The sequence below is a fragment of the Gossypium hirsutum genome, chromosome D02, assembly GCF_007990345.1.
Source record: "Gossypium hirsutum isolate 1008001.06 chromosome D02, Gossypium_hirsutum_v2.1, whole genome shotgun sequence".
Classification (NCBI taxonomy): Eukaryota; Viridiplantae; Streptophyta; class Magnoliopsida; order Malvales; family Malvaceae; genus Gossypium; species Gossypium hirsutum.
Genome location: NC_053438.1, coordinates 50159423 through 50179457, shown reverse-complemented (window position 1 = coordinate 50179457; position 20035 = coordinate 50159423). Strand labels below are relative to the sequence as shown.

General features: G+C 32.3%; 2 protein-coding genes across 2 annotated transcripts; one reads left to right on the top strand and one right to left on the bottom strand.

Annotated features, from left to right (window-relative positions):
* The first annotated feature begins 463 nt into the window (after positions 1-463).
* Positions 464-3636, top strand: LOC107909961 (anthranilate synthase beta subunit 2, chloroplastic). Its single transcript, XM_016837677.2, has 8 exons — positions 464-786; positions 875-1038; positions 1841-1911; positions 2059-2096; positions 2201-2311; positions 2493-2592; positions 2918-3053; positions 3343-3636. Exons 1-8 carry the CDS (start codon positions 672-674, stop codon positions 3448-3450), a joined length of 843 nt encoding a protein of 280 aa, XP_016693166.1. The 5' UTR covers positions 464-671; the 3' UTR covers positions 3451-3636.
* Positions 3637-7558: 3922 nt separating this feature from the next.
* LOC107909962 (probable xyloglucan endotransglucosylase/hydrolase protein 28) lies at positions 7559-10367 on the bottom strand. Its single transcript, XM_016837678.2, has 4 exons — positions 9543-10367; positions 9305-9405; positions 8597-8805; positions 7559-8328 (listed from the first exon to the last, which is right to left on the bottom strand). The coding sequence occupies exons 1-4, from the start codon at positions 9721-9723 to the stop codon at positions 7827-7829; spliced, it is 993 nt and encodes a 330-aa protein (XP_016693167.2). The 5' UTR covers positions 9724-10367; the 3' UTR covers positions 7559-7826.
* Between the last annotated feature and the right edge of the window lie 9668 nt (positions 10368-20035).

Sequence of the window (20035 nt, the reverse complement as noted above, 5' to 3'; positions counted from 1 at the left end):
CACCTTAATAAAATATTGGTGGCGACTCCCAATTTTTCTAATTTTTATCGAAGACTAATTTTTTGGTTTTTTTAAAAAAAATAAAAATGGTTTCGACACCTATAATTATTTTAAATGACTTTTATATTAAAATTTGGATTGCATTTTGTTTTCTATGCTCAAGAAATAAATAAATTAGATTAAAACATAAACTGGTCATTTTGTTAACAATGCTATCTATTTTTATTGTTTTATTGTTAAAAACGGGTGTAACTAACAAAATAATCAATTCTAGATATACTTTATTCTGACGTATAAATATTAGATTGCAATAATAAAAATAAACAAAATTTTAAAAAAAATGTTGAATTTGATCCTTAATCCATAAATAAAAGTAGCAACAGGCTGGCTCCATGCAAATCATATTTTAGATTTCCCAATAAGAATTCAGATTTCCTTCCATAATCCATAGAAACAACGAATGAAGAGAATACAATTCACCCATCCTAAAAAGAATTGTCCAAATTACACTACATATTTCCATTTTTGGATCTCAACACTGAACATTGAAAAGATGTTCCTATATAAACAAAATTCTCACTACTTGAATCATTCTAAGTCTGATTCTCCGAGAAACGGTGAACCTGAACTGCCCTTCCCACATTCTAATACTCTCACTCATTACTAGAAAAATGGCGGCTAATTTTATTACTCACTTATCTCTGGTTCATCCAAAACCTTCACTTTCTGCTAAATCCCTTCAAAACCCGTCTCTGTCTCACCTCTCCAAGCTCTCTCCTTCATCAAGTCTCTCTCTCTCTCTCTCTCTCTCTCTCTCTCTCTCTCTCTCGTACAGATTATCACAGGGACGTTCTTTTTCTGGTTTGCTTTGCAGGTGTTTGTTTTTTGCCAATCAAGAGAAGTGGGGTTGTGGGAAAACTCTCATTCGCATCGGCTGTAGCGGATTCAACATCTTCAATTCCGGAAGACAAGAAAATCAGCAAGAATCCCATTATCGTCATTGACAATTATGATAGTTTCACCTACAATCTTTGCCAGGTTTAATTGCATCTTCAAAATTTTGTTTCCTTCTCTCTGTCTAATCTTGCGTCTTCTCTGAGTTTCCCTTGATTCTGAAACGCTGTTGATTGCCTACAAATCTTTACGAAAACAATATAGAGTTACTTGTTTCCAGTTTTCACTATGCGTGAGAATATAGGGAAGACTTGATAATTTTATTAAAGTTAAGAAACCCAATTAAATTGACTATAATAGGAAGAAAGTACTTTATTAGATATGTTTTTTCCTTATAATATATCATATATGTTTGTTTGTTTGTATGTATACATGCATGTATATGGTATAGAAACGTTGTAACTTTGTTATGGCTAATTGTCAATTGAAGGCAAATATGGTTTGTGGGTATCAACCAGAAAAATGATGTGTTGTGTTGAAAGTTACCTATGCTGTGGTGATTTGAATTCGGTATCCTTTATAATGGAGGTCCAATTTGATGGTCTTGACCAATGAAATTCAGTACTCAACAGCAAGTGCAAAGTCTCTGGTCAGAGATTGCCACAATTGCAATAAAAAATGACTTTATCTTCCCTTTTTTTTTTATGGTAAGAAAAAATGTTGAGAAACCAACAGTATTAGGGAATAGAATTATATTTGACCACACCAATGTGGGGACCGTCCCTGCTTGATTCTTGTCTTTCTCCTTTTAAGAAGGTCTACTCTTCGTTTTTATCATCACCTTACGAAATGAATAATAGAATTTACATTACAGAATTTTTAGTACTTGAAATGTTGTTTCTTCATCATGTTGAATATCCTCAAGAGTTTACCTATAATTTTGTAGTATGTGGGAGAGCTTGGATGTCATTTTGAGGTTTATCGAAATGATGAGTTGACAGTAGAAGAGTTAAAAATGTAAGAACTAAGCTTCTTACTGCTGCAATGTGTTTTTATAATCCACTCATTTAACATGATGGCTACTTGAGTGGTGAATGATTACTTGTTAACATATAATCTCGAAATATTTGATTCAATAACGACAATTTTCTTGTATATTTGTAGGAAAAATCCTAGGGGAGTGCTTATCTCTCCTGGTCCAGGTAATAGTTTGTTATATGTTTTTTTCAAACGATAAATAAATTAAACATGAGAATTTTCATATTTAAGCATTTGATGTATACTTTGTATTCTATCCTTCATATAGGAACACCCCAAGATTCTGGAATATCATTGCAAACAGTTTTGGAACTTGGACCTATTGTACCTTTGTTTGGTGTTTGTATGGGTTTGCAGTGCATCGGTGAGGCTTTTGGAGGTGAGCATTCTAGGATACCTTAAGCAACTGTTGTTTATGCTAATAATGTTTCTACACAACACAATATTTATGCTAAGAATGCTAAATTGACATTTATTTTTATTTGTTTATGAAAATCATGGAAGATTAGCTGCTTGCTGGTGGGATTTTAAAGTGATCTTTGACTTCATTGAAAATGCAGGAAAGATAGTCCGATCTCCCTACGGTGTCGTGCATGGCAAAAGTTCTCTCGTGTATCATGATGAGAAGGGGGAAGATGGGTTGTTGGCTGGATTGTCAAAGTATGCATTACTTCTTCCAACGTGATTCTCGATTTAAAATTCTTCGACTGTGCTTCAATTATGTTTTATCTGTAGTCAAACTATCAACTTGATCATATTTGTTTCTTAAGCTATCTTTCTGTACCTCTAGTGGTTCCATAACATCACTTTCTCGTAACAAGTTTCAACTTCTAGGAAATACTATGTATTTCCATTTTCCTATATCCTACTACCTTGTGCTTAGCATGTGTTATATTGCATTGTATGTTAAAAAAATTCCCATTTTATTTTCATTAATTTCACCTCAAATTATTGGTAATTCTTTCTATTATTATGCATTTTCCAGCCCCTTCAATGCAGGAAGATATCACAGCCTTGTGATTGAAAAGGACAGTTTTCCCGGGGAAGCACTCGAGGTTACTGCTTGGACAGAAGATGGACTGATTATGGCTGCTCGGCACAAAGTCTATAAGCATGTTCAGGTAGCTACCATCGCTTTTTACTCGGAACGCATTGGTTCAATGATTTCGTTGCTATGTTAGAACTGATTTCTTCACCTAAATTAATTGCACTCCTAGCTCAAAAAATTGCAGTAACTATACGTTACCATCAAAACGAATCACAAAAGAGAAGTGCTGGTTTTTTGCGCCTTCCTTGTTTCTGCCTTCTAAAACCATGCATTTAATTCACTCGACTCATCTATATAACTTTGTCTGAATTAGAGTAGCAAGTTTATGGTGATGAAATTAACACATTGATCGAAAACTGTAGGGCGTACAGTTCCATCCGGAGAGTATCATAACTTGGGAAGGCAAAACAATTGTTCTTAATTTCGTCAAACTGATAGAGAGAAAAGAGGCAGCTGAATCTGGTAGTTAATTCAGCACATAATGGGTTGAGTAGTAAATGTCAAATAAGGGTATGGGAGAGTACATTGGAGATTCATCATTTATTCATTTGGACCAACCAAAGATACCCTTCAAACCTAGTACTTGGGTGAATGCTGCTTTAAAAGGATTGTGAACTGTAGCTTTCCAAATGATTTACGTGACTGCTTTTGGATGACTGTATTCTCTTTACAATTCCAGTTCAGAATTGGCCGTACAAATCCCAAAATATAATTAAAAATGTTTCTTATAAAAGCCAAGTATTTCAGTATTCGAATTTTTCATTAAAACATCATTTTTTTCAAAATTAAAAATAAGAAACTCTAAATATAAATATAAAAATACAAGTTATATCAGTTTTGTTCGTAGATTACTTGCAAAATTTTTGAAGTCTTCACCAATTTCAACTCCGAAGAGTAAATGCTTGCAAAATCAACATGTTTATTTACTACTTACTAAATTGTTGTAATTATGTTGGAGTAATCATTATGATTATTTAGGAGGGATTAGCTTTTTTTTTAGGAGAATCGTCTTCAAGGACGTCAATCCGATTCTTTAATAATGGAAGGTATTATCCTCTAGGGAGGGGAGAGCCGTGTCCAGTTCATAGAGAGGAACGCTTCAACCGTATGTGGACATATGACCACCCACCAAGAGGCGACGTGAGCGTTTCATCTTTAGTGAGATTCGAACCCCTGACCTATACTATATAGGTCAATTGTTGGGGTTGAAGTGCTCCCCTTTGTGAACCGAACATGGCTCTCCATGGAGTGAGAAACAAAACTCTCCCTCGGAGACAATACTTTTCATTGTTGAAAAACTAAATCAATATCTCCAAAGACGATACTTAGAAAACTTCTTCGAAAGAGTTAATCTCTCCTCAACAGTTATTAATGAGCATCATTAAATTGAATGCAATGGAAGTACCTAATTACTTGTTCTAATAGTCTAATTAGAGAGTTGAGAATTTAAACAATTTCGTGGGGAACTATTCATTATAACTTTTGAATTTTTTATTTTTTTAATTATTTAGTTATGTAATTGCAATTGTATTATCAAACATAACACGTTAAGATGCAACTACATTTATCACTCAAATATGTTTACTAAATTAAAGATCATTGTACTTAAGAATATCCAAACAATTAATTCGATCAATTTTTTAAATTTATTTAACTTAACCAACCATCATATACAAAAACCAAATTGATCAACTTATATCATATCGATCGGTTCGATCCATTAAGTCGGTTAATCAACTTCAAATAAATGTATTATAAAATATATTTAAACTAATGAAAATATAAATATATTTTACCAACTTATATATTATAAAATATAAATATGTTTTAAATAATTAAAAATAATTGAATCAGTTAAGTCAATCGATTCCATTATGAAATTCAATAACCAATAATCAACCAATATAACCAAATAAATAGATCATATAGCTATTTAACCGCTAAAACCGAAACAACTTATGCTCTCCCCTACTTAATATTATAAGAAAATGAGATTACTACTTTAATAATTAAACTTTCTTATAATTAATTTGTTCTATCCAAACCCAATAAACTTATTCCTATTACATTCATAATTATTTTATTAGTCATATTTAAAATATATTATTTTAATTAATATTCATGTTTTTGCCATTAATCATGTTGAATCCTTAATTATTAAACATACATTCAACAATCTTAACATCATTATTTAGTTGATGATTTTAAAATTTTCGCCCATAAACTACTACATTTAGTATGAGGTAAATTAAAACTCAAGGACAAAGAGTCAAAGACTAACAAAACAATTACAAACAATGTAACCCTTTTTTTATATAGAAATTTAGGACAATTTTAAAAGGAATTGGCTAAATTTAAAAGAGAAGAGTTCTTAGTGGTACTTGTCAATTTGTTATTTCTTCAGACTTAATGATATTCGTCTAATCATCGCACATCGACTCCAATAATATTTCTAATTGACCACTTGCTACTCTACCCTCTTCACTTATGAAATAGATTGCTTGATGGATGAAACTCATACCTAACGAGCCTCCCTTTATAAATACATTTTCCCAACACTTGAGCAAAATGACATGAGGTAGAAGATATTACTCAACAACTCTCTTCCGGCTTTTTTTTGTCTTAAACTTTTTATTTTTAGTGGTTCTTCACACTATTTACTATGTGAACCACCACCTTAATTAACCCCAATATCATTAAAATCATTTTCATTATATTAATATTAAAAATATTTTTAAAACAAAGTTTTCAAACGGGCCAAACTTAATATGAGTTCTAAACTTGACCCATACAATGAAGTCTTTCCAAAGTAAGTCTAAGCCCAAACCAATTTGAATTTCATATATTATTCATAAATTACTAATGACACATTCCACTAAGATTTGTAAAAAGATAGAATAAAAAATAATATATATAAAAGGGGGATTTGGTTGTTAGAAAAGCTGATTGGATTAACATTCTGATTGTGCTTTCTTATAATAAATTTGGAGAATTTTCTCACATAATTTTGTGCCAAACCTTTTCTTTTTCTTTTTTGCTTTTAGAAAATGAAGCAATCTTTAATTGTCCAATCTCTAAGAAACAAAACAGTAAATTGGTGACTTAATGTTGTTCTAAAATTTAGTGTTATAACGTTATGATTAGACAAAAAGGTTCCTTATAATCCACCACACTTTCTGTTGCCTTCACCAATTTTTGATTGCCTCTAATGAATTTACCCGCTATACTATACTTATTAAATTACATTTTCATCACTTAACTAAAACAATTATAATTTGTTCATTGACCTAAATGAAATTTTTTGAATAGTTCAATGATAAAAACGAAAATTTACGCTAAACTCACTCCTCCTTCCATCAGCCTTAGCCCTTGGTGAGTTTTCTTTAAAATTAAATAATGATTAATGAGATAAACTGTTTTAAGTGGTTGTTGAATGATAATAAAACCCCTTTTCTTAATTTTCGCCTTTAGCCCTGTTGAGAAAGAATTGTATAAAACTGTGATTCCACGTACGAGAATGACAAATTAAATTTTTCCTCCTGATTTTTAACCTTTTCCTCTTGAAAAAAAATTCAAATCCAACTAAAAATACTAAAAATGAGGAAGAAAAAATTAATTTGTCTTTCTCCTATTGAAAAAAGATACGAATGACGTAGAATTACAGTTTCATACAGCTCCATTAATGCAGAGAGCAATGTTCCTATTCCTAAGGAAAAAAAATTATCCAACAAACATATTTGAACGAAGAAATAAAAAGCAAAAGAATAAATGAAGTCCCAACTACCCTAATTGCTGGCCTCTGAGACTAAGACCTAGAGGTGCTCATGGGTCGGGCCGGGCCGGGCCCAAAAATATTTTGCCCAGGCTTGACTCGGGAAAAAAGTCATAAGCCGGGCCCGGCCCGACCCGGGCTGTTTTTTTAAATAAATACCAAAATTTTATTTTAAAAATTAAAAAAAAAGTACTTTAAAATTATTTTAAAATTAAAAAAGTATTTTAAAAATATTTTAAAAATATTTTAAAATTAAAAAAATTTTAAAAAAGTATTTTAAAAGTATTTTAAAATTTAAAAAATTAAAATTAAAAATATTTATTATATTCGAGCCGGGCCGGGCCGAGTCCGGGCCAAAAAAGTGGTGCCCGAGGCCCGGCCCATTTTTAAATCAGGCCTCATTTTTTTGCCCAAGCCCATATTTCGAGCCTATATTTTTACCCAAACCCTCTCATATTTCGAGCAGGCCGTCAGGCCGGGCCGCCCGGCCCATGAACACCTCTACTAAGACCCTCAAAGCCATAACTTTGAACATTCAACTTCGAAATTCCTTTGCCTTTATTTTGCAGAATCCACATCACATATTATTTTCACTCTACAAAGCCATTTGCAAGCCCTAGACTCCCCCGCCACTTGTCACATCCATCTCACATTGGATTCCAACTACCCTTTTGACAATATTTCCTCTGATCTCTCTACTTTCACATACACATAAACAACACAAAATGAGACCAAAGATGGCTTTGATGAGATAATTATGTAAGAACTCCATATTCTATGCTCAAGTGCTTATTGGATAACAGTCATCACCAAATTCAATCTTTGTAAAAAAACAGAGAGACAAACATCAATGATAAAAATGGAACTATACACATCACACACCCACATCATCAAACATATATTATGATAAGAAACAACTCTATCACCTTCTTTGAGATAAATATTTGTTGCTCTCCTGCTCCTCCTCTCTCTCTATACACAAAACTGACCCCCAACTATTTTATAAATCAAACCGAGAGGAAAATAATGCCCCAACAAGTAATGAAATCAAATCTACCAATGGCCTATTATTTTTTAGATGGTATCAGCTTCGGACCGGCTTGCTCTGCTGCGGTGGTGTCGCTTCCCATGGTGACGCCTGCCTCCAAACGTGACTGGATCGAACCTTTTCAGTCTTTCGGCTTCACGGGGATTGATCACACACTCTACAGGTGGAACTTTGTATCTGGTCTGGTCATAGCAGTAAGAATATGTCATGTGCTTCCTCCTAAAGCTATCCATTTTGCTTCTTTGTGATGGGGTGATAGTGGCAGAAAGTTCCAAACTTTGAGAGGTGGTGTCACACTTCTTCGACGAAAATTCAATGGGATCCACTGCGCAGCCGTGGAGGATCAGGTCAGAAAATTCGGCTACGTAAGGAGCGTATTTGTAATTGACTCTATATTTGCCACCATTAGTAGCCCAATCAGACCCATCCCATATTGTAGCATACAACGACATCGGCTTAGAGGGAAAGTCCCCACCCATTGCAGCTGTTCTTTTAAACTCTCTAATGGGGACGTTGTCTATATAAAATCTGCAACCAAAAACAATGATAACCATAAAAAAGACACAACATTAAACTCATCACCATAGATGTTGGATAAAACAGGGGATACAAATTGTACAACATATAAACCTTCAAAGATAAGAAAACCCCACCCTATATATCAACATCAAACTCTTCAACAAGGCAAGTCGAACACTTAAATCATACAAAAATTCAACAGTTGAAAAGGCTGTGGTTGAAGCAGAGACTAAGGAATAAAGGAAAATGGAAAAGGGAGAGGATTCTTTATGCTTACATGATTTGAGAATCAGTCCAGAGAATAGTGTACTGATGGAAATCATCAGCCGGGTCGAACCAAAGATTGTATCTTTCTTCTCTGCCAACACTGGTGCTTCCATTGCCGTAAATATTGGTCTGAATCCTCCAATCTTTGCCTCTGATGTTACCCAAGAACTCAAAATCTATTTCATCGTGGTTCTTCTCGAACATATCACCATTTGACATCTGCACTCAGAAAAAAGAATGAGGGGATTCTTACACATATTAAAGGCATCTGCACTCAGAAAAAAGAATGAGGAGATTCTTACACATATTAAAGGTAAAACTATCTGGTATTAATTTTAATCAATTGTTTTTGTTTATCTTTAAAAATAACTGGTAGCAAAAATAAAGAGGAAACTTTAACAAGTTTTACCATCTGGGTTTGGATCAGATTCCTAAACAAAAATATGAATTTTTTAAAAAAAAAAACTTGAAAAGGGTAAAACGTTAAAACAAAATACAGTTTTCAAGATGAACCGTTGAAGATAGTGAAGACAGCAGTGGCAAATTCATCCCAGTATCAATACTTCAAAATTTTAATAAAAAAAATGAGTTTTTACTTTTTTAGCAGCAACCATATGATTAAGCTTCTAATAAGCCTGTTAAGAAACCTTCTAACAAAAATAATTGTAAGATAAAAAGGAAAAAAAAATAGATTAATCTTGAATAGAGATTAACTCACATAGAAAGCAACCACAACTCCAGCAGTATAATCAGCAGGTAACTTTATTGAGGCACTGAAGTAACCATGCAAGTAAAGGTCTTGAGACACAAATCCAGACCCTGTTTTTTACGCCATAAACAAAGCCAAACACAAAAAATAAAAACACTTCCTTTTTACTTAAAACAACAAGGAAAAAGGAACCCCAAATATATCAAAACCAGAGACCAGCAAAAAGAAAATAAATAAACAAACAAACCTGTTCTCTCATTCAAAGACAAGTGAACAGCTTTACCATCTCTATGGAGAACTAGATTATCATCTCCAAACAACTGACTATACCCTTCATCAAATGACAGAATTGGTATCCTTTTTCCAAACCCACAAACAAAAACAGAAACCAAAGTCAAAACCAGAAACAAAGAAGGTAACTTGGTCATCGTATTATCCCTTGAATCTCTTTTTTTTTCCCTTTGATATATGGTCGTATTTTTGTTGCTCTAGCACCCTGAGATTATATAAGACAAAGATAAGAGTATAAAAGAAGGATGATTTTTTATATGTATTATGAGAAAATAATAAATGTTTGAGAAAGAAAGAAGAAAGGAATAATCTCTAGAGCTATGGGAGGGGGGCGATGGAGAGCCGGAAAAGGCTATTGAAATGAAAGCATAGCGCAGGTCATTGGCGAGTGAGAGGGTATTATTGAGCTGTTCATATGTAGACAGCCCTTTTTCATTTTTTTTTCTCAATGTATTTGTTTATATATTATTCTCTCATCTTCTTTTAATTTCTTACACTGTTTTCTTTCATCATCATGTTCCTTCCCTAATTCCATCATTTTCTATCATATTCTAGACTTATTTATTTTTTAAATTATTGTTTAATTACAAATGCACTAATAAAAATGTAAATAAATAAAAATATTCTCTTAATTACATAATTTCCTTTATTATTTAATAATATCTTAAAATCGATTAACTCCTATCATTTGTAGGTTTTCTTTTCTTTTTTCGAATTAAAAAGAGTCAAAAGAGCCATGAAAGGAAAAAGAAATTCTTCTTCTTTTATTATTGAAATTGTTGAGTGTTTTTTTCTTTGTCTCTCAAATAGTGGTATATGTATATTTATATAAAATGAATATTATTCATTGACATGACGTATTAGTTAAGTAGGCTTATGCATATAGATATGCATCTTATTCTAGATTAAACACGTATTCATAAGATCTTATGTGAGCCTGACTTGTATGGGTAACCCTGCCGGGAAAGCAAGCTCGACTTGTGAGTCTGTCCTGCGACCGGATCTTGTGAACCTAGCTTGTGAGCCAATCCTGTAAACTTATTACAATTCGACCCAAATCTATTCGAACTTTGGACCGATAATAGTATCCCAACAGGAATATATAAAGTTAAGGTAAATAAATAATTTTATTCATTCACAACCATTTAGCAAAGAGTGTATAAAAATTTCCAGTTGCATGCTTTGATAATGAAGGATGATTTTCACGGTTTTATTTCAATTTTAATTGAAAAAAGTATTATTTGTAGGGATTGAGACAAGTGAAAGAAAAGATAAGATTTTTATGATGCATATTATATGAGAAAATCAAATTATGAAATCAATATAATATTTGTGTTCTTTTATTTGTGCTAATTATCATGGAAATTTACATAAAAAGAAAAAAAGAAAAAGCTAATGAATATTTAAATTATATTGTTGAGCCCTAATTAGTGATATTATTGAGATTGGTGATCCTACATATATATGCTAACTTACTCTTGCACATGTTTATATTGAGATTGGGGTTGGGATTTGCAAATTAAATTTAGATGTCAGTGCGGAATCAATTTGTATATGCTTTACATCAATTCATTACCAATATACTTCTACCTTCCATTTTATGTTTATTGTATCCGAAAACATTGAGTTGATAGAAGACTACTTCATATTAATCTTATATATCACCCATAAAATGAAATATTTTAATTAAAGACAATTACTAGGCCAAGCCTTCTAAATTATCCAATCAACTTTGAAAGTTTCTAGTCTTGAAGGAGGGATAAAGTGACAAAAGAAGCAGAAGAAGAAAGCGTGTAAATCATTAGGCGGAAAAATAACGATAATTAAGACTTTTGGGGCCGGAAAAGAGCTTCTCCTTTTAGTCTTTTTAATTTTCATATGTATGCCCCCACTTATTTAACACAGAATTAAAATCTTAATGACGTTTTGATTCTGCTTTAAGTCTTATTTTATATAAAAATATATGTGAATTCTTTAAATATTAAAAGAAATATTTTTTTAGCTCAATTGATATCCGGTGAAGATAAGCACATTTAAAGATGTCTAAGGTCAAAAGCAACACCAAAGGCTAACAAAGATTTTAACCAAAATATTTAATTTAATCATTTTAAAAATAATAAAATCTTTCAAACGAATTTTTATTTAATTCCTTCAAAATGATGGAATTATAAATTAATATATAAAACATACCTTTTAATTTCCGAAAAATTTTATAATTCAATTCCAAATCTCTTAAAAGATTTTATGGCTTCGCTCCTATTTGATGGTAAGAAGAGGATATGAGTTGAAATTTTGTACAAAAACTATTTTATAAATAAAATTTATTTTATATTATAATAAAAAATATAGAAATATAAATTAAATTGGATTGGATTGGATTAAAAGAATAATAATTATTTATTTTATAAAACCTAAATTCATTTGAATTCAAGTTATATATTTAAATAATAATTTATAATATTATTTAAGCTCGGCTGAGTTGGTGTCACCTCATTCGGGTCACCAACTCGATTAGAAAAATTACGAAAATGTGCTTTCATAATTAAAATAAGTTTACTATTTGAAGGTACTTTAATATTTTTATTTAAAAAACCGATAAACATATACATATGGTAGTATTTGAACTCGAATCAATTGCATTAGAAAAACATTTAATTTACCACTCAGTTAAAGCTTGACTTTGATTTTTTTATGCATTTAATTTTATTACTTCCATCAATTGTATATATTAATAATGTATTTGATTGAGTTGGTGTCACAAGTTAACTCAGGATTAATGACAATACAATAATAAATAATTTAATCTATTTCTTATTTTAAATTATACATATTTCATTTGTTGTTATTAATTAATTTAAAATTATTTATCTGATTATTAATTTATATTATTTCTAAACACACATTTATATTAAAATTTCTAATTATAATGGAACGTAAAATAGGATTTGTAGTAATATTACGATTGAAATTAATTTATGGTTTTGTGAATCAATTGAGCGGAAAATAGAAGCGAAAGGGTTAAGACTTAAGCCTAGTACCGTCATGTGGTGGGGCCCATGCGTTTCCATTAAAGCGGCTCGCCATTGGATTAGAGGCGGCTTAAAATCGGCCAAGAGAAGCGTATTTCCAATCAGATCCAACGGTCCAAATTTTGTTTTAGGGGATATAATAAAACGTGAATGCATTCACTCTGCCGCTGCCACTCCCACGTTTCTTAACTAACGCCTCCACAGTTCCACTAATCAAGGTGCTTAGCTGATTTTTATGTGTGTGCTAATTTATTAAATATACTTTATTTTAAGACAATATTAAATATATAATTAATGTATTAAATTTAAAGTGCCCTTCAATACCCACTAAGCAAACCAAGTACAACCATATTGGAAAAAATTTTTCTAATTTCATTGGAAATTACAAGTGTACAAGTCTATAGGCCTACGCTGCTGCGTTTTTTATTTTCTTCTAATTTAACTATTAAGATTTTTATGTTAATCAGGCTTTGTTTTAATGGTAACGTTAGATTTAAACAAATTGTTTGGTATTATTGATGTTGATTTTATTGTTTATATTCCAGATTCGTGGTTAACCCTTCTAATAATATTATTTCAAATGTTTAAATTTGTGTTCTCTTTTCTGGAATGTAATGTATCTTACCATTGCATTCAACACTCATTAATTGGACTAAATGAATTTTGAGATCTTATATTCAAGTTTTTTTTTAATTATGTGTGGGTTTTCAATCCAAATTTACTTGGATTTAAGTCTCACTACGTATGAATTTGTTGACACAAAGTATGATAAAGGAGGAAGACAAGGTGGATCGAACCAAAACAAGGACAAGAAGGTAGGTTGATTGAAAAGATAAATGCTCAAAGTAACTCTAGGGTATAAAAAAGGGTTGATCTCTTGCCCAAAATTTGCTAGGGTATTTATAGGAAAAATTCCTCTTATCCACTGGTATGATATTGGCTAGATCCGTGTTTAATCCCGTTAAATGTGTAATGGATAATCATGGGCACGTATTATGGGATTCTATCAGTATGAGGCAACTAAGCTTAACTAGACTCCTTATTGTCTTGGAAATTTGTTCACATTAGGATAATATTCTCCTATGAACATGGGTGGTAGGTTTCATTTGAAGTGGGTCGAGTGGTTGTGCTCAGAGGGTCAATGCATGGCCTTTTGCGACACATGCTCCGAGAGTCTCTTAAAGGCTTATCTTGCCAAAGAAAATGAGGCGCCATCGGACAATTTTCATAAATGCAGCATTCTTTTGGGAAATAATGATCATGACGAGGAGCATCTGCCATTGTTTAAGTGGCCAGATGTTATTAGTCATGACCTCAAGTCCTAAAATGAAACCTTTATGAGGGATAACTAAGAAGTCTATAAATTGATCTTCTATTATGTCTGAGACTACTTTGTCATTTCATTTTTTTTCTTAAGATTATTGTTCAATTTTCTAGCTATTTCAAAATTTTCTTCTGTTCATCATTTTCACATTCCAACAATAAGATGAAAACAATGAGTAATAAGCCAACTATAATCGCTTTTAAGAGGCTTGCAACGACCGAGAGCCAAAAAAGACAAATCTCAGAACATTTAAGGGATTACAATGAGCAGAGATAGTTGTCATCAAATGTAAATACACGACGATGGAGTAGGAAATGAGAAGGGCACTAAGATGTAGCAGCTTTCTTACCAGGCTTACGAAAGGCAATAATAAAATTCTACTTCCAAACGCGTGAAGGGGCTTACGGGTGGTAATAACAAACTTACTTCTAGACATATAAGAAGAGGCTTACTGTAACACCCCTCACTCAGTCCTATCATCGGACCCGAGCTACAAAATGTTACAATAGTTAACAGAGAAAATCACATAAATTTCTAACTTTAACATTCAATAAATCAATGAAACAATTCATAATTCGTATTTAACATGATTTACAACAATTTCGAGTCTTAATCAAGCTTACGAAAGCTCTTATGTTGACTCGAGTACAAATAAAGACTAAATTGCAAACTTTTAAACAAATAGAGAAAAAAATCACAAAATAGGGTTACATGGCCGTGTTTCTAAGCCGTGTTACAATATGCAATCGTGTAAGCTGGACTCACACGGTCGTGAAACTCATTGAAGCCGTGTGGACCTAAATGCAAAATCTTACAAACAATCACACGGCTGTGTAGTTAGGCCATGTGAGAGATTGAGACCGTGTGAAAAATCCATTGACCAAATCTATAGTGCCACACAGACGTATGGCCAACCCGTGTGACAAACTAAAACTATGTTTAACCAAAACCTCCCAATTTATAAAGAGCACACGACCGTGTCACATGGCCGTGTGTGGCACATGACCGTGTGTTAGCCCATGTATGTAATTAGGTACCTTATTATACAAGTTACAAAACCAAATTTTCACATATGCCATAAGTATGCACTTAACCAATCTTTAGATCTATTCAAAAGGCACAATAACATGCCTCAATGTACCATCACAAACATGAATCAACACCAAATACATTTCATTTCATTGCCAAAATAGATAATGACCTAACATATGCCTTACACATAACCAAAATATCATCTTTCAATCACCTATTATTAACAAAAAATGACAAATCCATAACCTATAAGATTAACACCATAACCATCCTACAACTCATGCTTTTAACATCCAAATTAGGCATCAAGCTATTGTATCTTTTTCTCCAACAAACCTCACCTGATTGAACACCAAATGCCATCAAGCAAACATACTTGATATAAAACCATTCACACTTTTCTATTACAAAACACTTATATACAATTCAACCTATATTACATGCCACATAACCGAATTGAACGATTAAAAGTCTACCAAAATAGAGGCTGGATAGTGTGACCTTCTGGATGATCTGGCCATCGAGTTTCGCAAAAATGATAACTACAAGAAACAAAAAATTAGCCAGAGTTTGCCCTATTACCATAATTCATATCATCAGTGAGTTCATCATATACATAATAAAGAAAACATTTCATTCAATATAATCCAATCTTAATCGAATCTAGACCATCAAACCATTAAACATATGCACTTTTACATTATAAAACTATACTTTATCTCATTATAATATTTTTACCATTCATCATTATTCAATAATATCAGTTTAGCCTGATGAACTATAATGAACAGATACTGATATACGGGTAACCACCTAAAACACACCTGACTGCTCAAACGAGCCATACTATCCATAAACACACCTGGGCATTAGGTGCCAAGCCCATGGGTTACATATCCTCCCCCAAAAACACGCTTAGATCACTGTAAAGATAGCTTAGTAATCCACAAAAAATGCTAGATTTCGGTACGCTTAGTGAATAAATAGTACGTCATCATCTCATCTCATCTCATATCAAACCCGTACAGCGCGTGAAATAACCCTATTTGCATGCCAATTGTATCCTATCCTATGTTCATTTAGGCTCAATACACATCAGTATAACACTTTTTAATCCAGTCCTTTTTTTCACCTTTGTACCAATTTGTAACATTCAAGAATACATTTGAACATTCCAAAATACACAATTCAACATAAATGTAAACAACCTGAAAGTCAATGGTGTAACAGCCCGATTTTAGTTAAATCAGAACAGTAGCTTCAGAACCACAAATCCGACGTCAAAAAATTATTTTAATATTATTTTTAATATTTAAAACATGTGATTATATATGTGTGAAAGTTTTGTAAAGAAATTTTATTTTTTGAATGCTTAATTCGGTAAAAAGGACTAAATCGCGTAAAGCATAAAAGTTGTGTTCTATAAGCTAAAGGTGTCTAATAGCTATAGAACATTAAAGTAAAGGTCCTTAAGTTTAAATAGGTCATTTGTGAGTTAGTGGATGATATTGGAGTGACATTTTGTGTAATTAAGTAAAATAGTAATTAATGTTAAAAATAAACAAAACAAAATATCATCATCTTCCATTAACATCTTCCACCAATTTTTATGCAAAACATTTGGCCAAGCTTGTAAGCTCAATTAGGTATGCATTTTTGTCTCGTTTTTTATGATTTTATATTTTTGAGATCGTTGCTTCGTGTTCTAGCTAGCCCATGCCTTAATTTTTGAATTGGTTGATGAATTTGTGAGTTGCCATTGATGATAGGTTGATTTTTTTTTGAATTTTTATGATGGAAAATGAATAATTGTTGATAGATTAATACGTTTTGTAAAGTGATTTTTGACAAAAATGTCAAATAGGGATTAAATTCTGAAATATGCAAATTAAGTGGTTGAAATGTGAAATAAATAAAAGTTTTGGGCTACTAGGGGCACTATAGTAATTCGGCTAAGCTTGGGTTATATTGAATTGTGTAAATTTTATGTATTTGTGAAATATGGACTAAATTGAATAAATGTGAAACTTTAGGGGCTAAAGTGCAAAAATGTCCAAATAGGTATTTTTGGATGAAATTGAATGAATATGTGATTAAATGAGTTAAATTTGAATTCATATAGATCGAGAAAAAAAGAAATCAAATTTAGATCGGGGGAAATCAAAAGTTGACGAGTAGTTGATCCAATCCGTTTATTTCCGTACCGTTCATAAGTAAATAAATTTTTTTATTCAAATGTATATGTTTTATACATTGCCGAATTAATTCGTATTTGGATATACATTACAGAATTGATTTGTATATATATACATTGCCGAATTGATTGGTATATAGATCTACAATGCCGAATTGATTTATATTTGGATATACATTGCCAAATTGATTCGTATTTGGATATACATTGCCGAATTGATTTGTATATAGATATACATTACCGAATTGATTTGTATTTGGATATACATTGTCGAATTGATTGGTATATTGATATACATTGCTGAATTGATTTGTATTCGGATATACATTACCGAATTGATTCGTATTTGGATATATATTGTTGAATTGATTTGTATATAGATATTCATTTCTGAATTGATTTGTATTTGGATATACATTGCCGAATTGATTTGTATTTGGATATGCATTGCCGAATTGATTTGTATATGAATACATATATATATTGCCGAATTGATTTGAGCATTGGATGATTGGTTTCGTGTATGAATTAATTTAATTACGAAGTCGAAAGCTCCGAATGAACCTTAGGAAATGTATTGGATATTGATGTCATGATATTAGGACTTCCGAGGTGTGATTTTGTGTAAGACCATGTCTGGGACATTAGTATCGAAGTGAGAAAAAGTGTAAGACCATGTCTGAGACATTGGCATCGTATATGATTCGTATAAGACCCTGTCTGGGACAATGGCATCGATATGCGTTAACATGTAAGACCGTATCTGAGATATGGCATTGTATGAGCTTTATATGAATTCCGTCTGTTCTTAACAATTTCGAATGTAAATATAAGCTAAATGGTTTAAGTATGTGTGAAGTTATATGTTCATGAAATATTAAGGTAAGTTTAGTACTTAATGTGATAATATGAATTTATATGAGTTAGTTAAATGTATATGTGTTTAAGATGATTTATTTGTTTATGGCTTACTAAGCTTCCAAGTTACTTTGTGCATCATTCCAATTTTTTATAGATACATAAAGCTAGCTCGAGCTCAGGGATTATTAAGGATTATCGTCACACTATCAATCACCATTTCGGTATTTTGAAAGCTTGATATTGTGACATATGACATCTATTGACTATGGAAAATTTTGAATTGTATATAAGTTGCCATGCGAAATGGCTTGTTAGAGATACTAATTATTTTGTATATTCAGTCATGTTATAAGCTCTTTTGGGAAGTATGTTTCGAAGTATATATGTATGATTTAGTTGGTGGATGTGTTTCGTTATTATATAATATGAATCAGTGTATGTTAGTTGGTTCGAAATGTGAGTAGTAGAATGATTATGACTTAGTTAAATTTCAGTGTATGAATTGTATTGTGAAATTGGTTTGCACGGAAAAGAAGTATGGTTTCTATATGAGATATGATTAGTAGACATGAATTGTGATAAATGACTGTGTTAGACTGTGTTGTGTTAGGTAATGCTCGTAACCCTAATCCAGTGACAAATACGGGCTAGGGGTATTACATTTTAATTGGTATTAGAGCTACGGTTTGGTCGATTCTAGGACTAAAGTGGTGGGTGAGAGTTTAGCTATACATGCCATATTTTTATGATACGATAGTGTGATGAATTCTTGACAATTCAAAATGTGTTTTTGTATAGCAAATGGATCCCAAACGAGCCGTAGCTGACGATGTTGAAAGTAATGCGCCCACTCCTACTCAAGGGGCAGTACAATTTGATTCTAGAATTATTGCTAGTAGCCACAAAGGAGAGGCAAAGCAAGTCTTTTTCCAAATGATGAATGAGTGGTTTACAGAGTTCGTTCGAACGAATCCGACTGCTCAACAACCTCCACCCCCGCAAGTTCCTGTAGCTCTCCAAGTTATTGATCCGATACGTTCGAGTAAGCCATCTGTCGATAAGATTCGTAAATATAAGGACGAAGAGTTCAGAGCTATTGTTAATGATAATGCTGAAAGAGGTGAGTTTTGGTTAGATAATATTATCCGAGTGTTTGATGAATTATCTTGCACTCCCGTTGAATGCATCAAGTGTGTTGTTTTCTTGCTTAGAGATACCGCGTACCATTGGTGGAATACCTTAGTATCTATGGTTCCTAAGGAACGTGTTACTTGGGAGTTCTTTCAAACTAAATTTTGGAAGAAATATATCAATCAGAGATTTATAGATCAGAAACATAAAGAATTCCTCGAGTTGAAACAGTGGCACATGACAGTGACAAAATATGAGAGAGAATTTGTGAGACTCAGTAGATATGCCTAGGAATGTGTATCGACCGAAGTAATCCTGTTTAAGAGGTTCGAGAATGGTTTAAATGAAGACATCAAGTTATTAGTCGGGATTCTGGAAATCAAAGAGTTTGTGAGACTTGTTGAGCGAGCATGCAAAGATGAAGAACTTGGGAAAGAGAAAAGAAAAGCTTACTTTGAAGCTAGAGATTCACAAAAAAGATCATCGAGTAAGTCATTTCAGTCAATATTTCAAAGGTTGCTGTGGGTTATTCTAAACGAGATTGAGATAGAACACTTGTGAGTTTGAAAGCTACCTCAATAGCTAGTATTGGTAACATCAGACCTAATCGACCTGAGTGCAAACATTGTGATAAATGTCACCCCGGTAATTGTAGATTGAGTGATCAAGTCTGTTTTAAACGTGGATCGTTAGATTATTTTATTCATGATTATCCCGAGTTGGTTAAAAAAGACACTATGCAGAATATAAGACCGAGTAACAGGCAGCTAGAAGTAGACCACCCAGAAACACGGGTAATGTGAGTAGTAGCCAGAAAGGAACTAAAGACACTGCTATTAGATCTGAAGCTCGTGCACTTGCCAGAGCTTATGCTATTT

Bases quoted from the DNA above. Each gene is read 5' to 3' on its own strand.
- LOC107909961 (XM_016837677.2), top strand. From the start codon at position 672: ATGGCGGCTAATTTTATTACTCACTTATCTCTGGTTCATCCAAAACCT. The intron at 1,039-1,840 runs GTTTAATTGCAT...ATAATTTTGTAG, and splicing joins TCACCTACAATCTTTGCCAG to TATGTGGGAGAGCTTGGATG. The intron at 3,054-3,342 runs GTAGCTACCATC...CGAAAACTGTAG, and splicing joins AAGTCTATAAGCATGTTCAG to GGCGTACAGTTCCATCCGGA.
- LOC107909962 (XM_016837678.2), bottom strand. From the start codon at position 9,723: ATGACCAAGTTACCTTCTTTGTTTCTGGTTTTGACTTTGGTTTCTGTT. The intron at 9,406-9,542 runs GTTTGTTTGTTT...CGTAAAAAACAG, and splicing joins GTCTTTGAATGAGAGAACAG to GGTCTGGATTTGTGTCTCAA. The intron at 8,806-9,304 runs GTGAGTTAATCT...TTCTGAGTGCAG, and splicing joins GAGTTGTGGTTGCTTTCTAT to ATGTCAAATGGTGATATGTT.